The 6070-nt window shown below is 34.1% G+C and overlaps 1 protein-coding gene across 1 annotated transcript; it reads right to left on the minus strand.

Annotated features, from left to right (window-relative positions):
- Positions 1-3386: 3386 nt before the first annotated feature.
- Positions 3387-4065, minus strand: LOC108781194 (uncharacterized). Its single transcript, XM_018549111.1, has 2 exons — positions 3742-4065; positions 3387-3418 (listed from the first exon to the last, which is right to left on the minus strand). Exons 1-2 carry the CDS (start codon positions 4025-4027, stop codon positions 3387-3389), a joined length of 318 nt encoding a protein of 105 aa, XP_018404613.1. The 5' UTR covers positions 4028-4065.
- Positions 4066-6070: the final 2005 nt, after the last annotated feature.

A 6070-nucleotide genomic window follows, 5' to 3' on the forward strand; every position in this document is an offset into this window, starting at 1 on the left:
TTCGCTGCCATCCACTTCAGCAACATCTGTTTCATCACCGGCCTTAACAGCATCTGAGACATTTTCGCTGCCATCCACTTCAGCAACATCTGTTTCATCACCGGCCTTAACAGCATCTGAGACATTTTCGCTGCCATCCACTTCAGCAACATCTGTTTCATCACCGGCCTTAACAGCATCTGAGACATTTTCGCTGCCATCCACTTCAGCAACATCTGTTTCATCACCGGCCTTAACAGCATCTGAGACATTTTCGCTGCCATCCACTTCAGCAACATCTGTTTCATCACCGGCCTTAACAGCATCTGAGACATTTTCGCTGCCATCCACTTCAGCAACATCTGTTTCATCACCGGCCTTAACAGCATCTGAGACATTTTCGCTGCCATCCACTTCAGCAACATCTGTTTCATCACCGGCCTTAACAGCATCTGAGACATTTTCGCTGCCATCCACTTCAGCAACATCTGTTATGGAACAGATATCATCGGACTTAACAGTTGAAGCTCTGAAAAATGCAAAGAAATACCTTGCTCTTGTCCAAAAGAAACTGAAGGAAGTAAAAGGAGAAAATCAAATTTATAAACGAAAAGTTAAATCCCTGGAGAAACATCTCGTTAATATTAAAAAAATGCAGGTTCTAAAACTTAAACTAAAAAAAACAACAATAGCATTGAAACGTTTACAGCACAAATACTCTTTAAAACAAAAAATGTTTCCCGGTTTTGGGACAGATCAGATAGAGGCTTTAAATCGGAAGTCCTGTAAAGGTTTGAAATGGAGTACCAATACTATTCAAAAAGGGCTTGTTCTGAAAATGAAATGTGGAACTAAAGGATATTCTCATCTCGTAAATGAGACACACTTATTTCCTTCCGTCCGTACTCTTCAAAAACGAGTCCAACATTTGAAATTCGACAGTGGAATTTTAATGGAAGTTTTTGATATACTATCCATAGAAATAAAGAAAATGGATTACAAGGAACGACAATGTTCTCTTATGATGGACGAAATGGCTATTACACCTGACGAAAGATTAGACACCAGTTCATATAAGTGGGTGGGGCAATCAACCTTTTCAACTCATTCGGGTATAAGCACAAAAGCTATTGTTATTATGTTGGCTGGCTCTTCTATAAGATGGAAGCAAACAGTCGCATGGTTCTTGACAAGCTCTATGAGTGACGAAGTAAAAAAGAAAAATAGAACCGAAAACTTAACAGGAAAGGAACTTCATAAAATAATAGAAGATGTCGTTAAAAAAGCAGAAGAGATAGGCTTTTTTGTGAACTGCATTACTACTGACATGGGCTCCGACAATCAAGCTATGTGGAGATCTTGGGGTATCCATGGCAGAAAGGGAGAAAATGTTGCTAGCTCGATTGTTCATCCTTGTCGTCCAAATGATAGATTTTACTTCATGCCCGATCCTGTCCATATTTTTAAAAATTTTAAGCTTATGTTGCAAACAAATAAAATTATTAAATTACCTTTAGATGTTGTTGCGGAAGCCCACCTCCCTACTAATGAAGTTAAATATTCACATATTATGGATCTTCAGGAATATGAATCTAAATTTGAACTCAAAGTGGCTTACCGTTTAAAAAAACCTAGTGTGCAATGTTCTGGACATTTTGAGAAAATGAAAGTGCAGACGGCAAAAGATGTGATCAACAACAGAACAAGTTCCGGTTTGAAGTTGCTTGCGGAGTACAAACATGATCCAACCTATCTCACAACAGCATGGTTCATTGATTTCAGTAATCATTTCTTTGAAATCATCACAAGTAGAAATTACAAAATGGCTTTGAGTAAATACAACATGGACGTATACCTCTCAACTGTAAATCACATTAAAAAATTCGAACATATAATTCATAATATGTCTGTTGGAAAAGGAGCGTGGAAACCATGTCAAGCAGGTATTCGCATCCTTTGCTCTTCTGTTATAGATTTACAAGAATATTATTTAAATAAAGTAGGGTACAATTTCCTTCTGTTAGGTCGTTTCACTCAGGATAGCGTAGAAAATCTTTTCTCATGCATAAGATTGGCTCAGCCTGTTCCAAATGTAATTGCCTTCAAACAGAATTTGAAAGTAATTACAATTGCTCAGTTTTGTAGTACTATAAAGGGTTCTAGTTATGAAACTGATGAAGGATACTTGCTAGGCGATTTTCTTACACATTCGAAAAAAGAGCATGAGATTAGAAGACTGACAGAGATACAAAATGAAATTATTGAAATAGCAGGTATAACGTTTCCTCAGTTAAGAGATGAAGATTTGTATATTCTGGATGAGTGGGAATGGTTTGTCATTTATGATATGGCTGGAGCTGTACTAAAAAGTGTAAAGAAAAATTACAAAATTTGCGAAACATGTCTTAATTCTGTTCTCTGGCATGAAAATGAATTTCATCCATTCAGCTTAGTAGTGCAATTAAAAAACTATATACCTGGTGCTCTAGTAGAAGTATCTCATGATTGTTTCAAAGCTATTATGAAATGTGAAATTACATTCAGAAAAATAAGATCTGTTTTATTGAATGCAAAGAATATCGACATTGTACAATGTTTCACGGAAGGATTACTATATATTTGGGAAGGAAGTAATATTCCTGATTGTCACAAGATTACAAGGAAAATATTATATCGTTTTATCAGAATGAGAAGTAGATTGTACGGTTTGAAACGAAGAGAGGAAATTGCTGTTTCATCTTCCAAGCAACCAAGACTTAACAGTAAAAGTGTTTCCATGAGAGAATCAGTGAAAAATAAAGAAATAAGAAAAAGTTCCTTTACATCTCAATAGATAACGATTACTATATTAAAGTACATTGTGTATCGGGCTACTTTTTCCTCAGTCTTCTCTTTTAATGAAATAAGGAAATTTTATTTTGAACTTTGTAATAGCTCACACTTTCTAAACTTTTTTTTAATAATTGTAAGTAATTAATGTTACAGGAAAACTTGTGATATTAGATAAATAATGCCAAAGGATGTAAACAGTTCCTAAAGTTTATTTTAATAATATATTTATTTTCGGTATAGATAACAAAGAAAACTATAATTTTATTGTTTCTGTAAAAAGTTTATTTGTTCCATGCTTATGATTTAATACATGTTTAAATTGTGATACATTCTGCATTTGTCTTTCTACTTACTAAACTTGGTTTAAAAATTTTGTTTTAAAACATTTATTATAAGAAGAGAATATATATACATATATAAACATAGTTATATAGTCTTAAATAAGATAAGATAGAACTGTGATATATCTTATTAATGAGAATGTTTGTTTTATGTACAAATTTTTTAAAATAAAAGATTGATGTTGAAACATATGATTTATTTTTTATAATTTAAAAACTTCCTCTTAATTAGAGTCATGTGTCCTTTTCCCTCATTATAATTAGATCTAAAAATAGAACAAATTATAAGACAATAAAAATATTAGGCCAGTAGCATATATTAAATGTAAGCAATAAACAATAAGTAATTTTTTTATTTATTACTGTTTATGTTATTGCCATATTACTTAATTGTAATTAATTTATTTACTAATATATATTTTCGTGCTTATGTTTTTGTATGTGCCACTAGTCTTACTTGAGGGCATAATTTATTCGATTTATTTTTTCACCTACATTTTTGACTGTGCTCGTATAATTCGCTGTATATGTACAATTTTATGTTTCAAACGAGTGTTCTCTCTTTTAAAATATTTAATAAGTTTCCTACTTCTTTCCACTTCAGCAAGAATATCTTCCATTTGAACTGAGACTGGACTGCAACTTTTGCTGATTCTATTTATTTCTCCATCAATATTACATATGTTTTTGTAATTATAACTCTCTTTACTGTTGCTGCAGAATTGTTCTTGAACAGTATCCATGCTGACTAAATTGTGAACTTGTTCGTTAACAGTAGATGCTTCACAATTATCATTTTTTTCAATGTTTCTTGGATGTGAGAACATAATACTGCAATCGTACCTGCAATTATGCAATACCTTATCTTCAAACATTTTTGTTTTAATTTATAAACAAGCAATCACAAACGACTTTAAAATTATTTTATTTCAAACATTTGGAATACTCCATAGATTAAACCATATGAAATTCTTCTACGTATCATACAGAATTATTTATTTAGGTAATCTCTGATGAAAATTTTTCTCAGAATTTTTCACATAATTTTGCAGAAATTCTATATAATTTTTCAGAATTTCCATATAATTTTATAACTTTCTTACATTTTTCATACGAATTGGAACACTTCTCAGAAAATCTACATCCTATCTCAGAATTTTTCATATATATTACTTATGAAATATATAAGATTTCTAAGATTTTTTGTATAATTTCTGATGAAATGTTATAAAATCTAAAACAAGAACATTTTTTTTTAATTATGGTATGAGAAATTTCAGAATTCACTTGTATAAACAGTTCTGAGAGAAGATATAAACTATCTGAATATTTCTGAAAAATGTTCTAATTCATACAAAAATTATGAGAAAAATTGTCGCTAGAGATGCAATAATATTTTTTTAATTTCAGGAATAATTTTATTGAGAATCTTTCGAAAAAACCTTTCGAGTAAGGTTTTACTCCGTTAACAGCAGTGCAAATTAAGAGGTTATGGTGATGACAGTTTAAAGGCAGTTTCATTGCATGTCGGCCATTTTTAATACTCTCGTTAGTAACTTTGCGATACTGACTTAAGCCGGTTGCGCTTCTCTGATATCTAGGACTCTAGTCGCACCGTCCCGCAGTGGCTTCCCCCCCGCAACGTTATGCTCTATCCCTATATTTCTATGTCCATGGGCTGAACTGCTATTTGAATCAATGTGCGGAGGCGTACAAGGGAGACGAAGCCGAGGAGGCATTTAAGGGGGGATATACATGTAAAATCGAAAGAATAAATTTTTTTTGAAGGTTGCTTAAATCGATAGATAAACTATCCAAGAATATCCCCAGAAAGTTATAGAAGCCAATGCGAGTTAGTTCTAAAGGTATAAAGCCGAAACTAAGCAAGCGTCGAGCAAGCGTCGAGCAGGTAGACGGCGGCCGGCTAGCGGCGGTTTCTCGTCCCATCTGTCGGTCCTTTGTTTAGAAATTCGTCCGTGCGTGTCATATTTCGGAGTTCTTAGAGTGCGGTCGAGTTGCCACTACGAATACTTCGAAGCGTTTCTTGATTGGTTAATTTGTAAAATTCTTTCTTCTGATTGGTTAATCAAATGCTTCGAAGCATTCATAGTGGCAACTCGACCGCACCCTTAGTTCATGTACAGAAGTGTAAATGTGTGTATTACGTGTATATCACGTGATTCTGTACTTTCTACAGCTGTAAACAACTCTCAGTCCTGCTTCGATTTTCGACGCGTGAATGTTGTAAGCATCATGGCGAGTTACCCGAAACGCACAAAATCTGAATCAGAACGAACTGCACGGCCGAGGAAACGAACATTTCATGGAAATCAGTATTTATTTCATACAGAAGACGAGCAAGATTCAAATACGAGTGCTAGTAATAGGAAATTGGCGGATAGGAGTATCGAAAATGTCACTCTTAGCCCGCTGCACTTATATCGAATAATCGAATTCCTAACGGTTTTTGGTGCAAACAAAAAGTGACTTTTGAAGAGAGTGGACACCGAGGTTTAGGCTTTAAAATTGTAGTGACGTGTGCGTGCGGTCTTCGAGAAATACAATCATGTCCGTTTATAAAAAATTCGTACGAAGTAAATAGACGAATTGTGTTCGTCATGAGGCTTCTTGGAATTGGAAACGAAGGCCTCAACATATTTTGTGGGCTTATGGATATGTGCCAAGGACTTGCAACAACAGCGTATAATAATATAGTGGAACATTTGCACAGGGCATCGGCAACGATGTTTCAAGAAATAACGAAGAAAGCTGTCGGAGAAGAGCGGAAGAAGAATGCAGAAAATGGAAGAAACGAAACTCATTTAAAAATGTCCGGTGATGGCTCGTGGAAGAAACGAGGTTTCACTTCACTTTTCGGACTGACAACGCTCATCGGATACTATACTGGTAAAGTAATT

The sequence above is a fragment of the Cyphomyrmex costatus genome, unplaced genomic scaffold (assembly GCF_001594065.2).
Source record: "Cyphomyrmex costatus isolate MS0001 unplaced genomic scaffold, Ccosl1.0 scaffold794, whole genome shotgun sequence".
Classification (NCBI taxonomy): domain Eukaryota; kingdom Metazoa; phylum Arthropoda; class Insecta; order Hymenoptera; family Formicidae; genus Cyphomyrmex; species Cyphomyrmex costatus.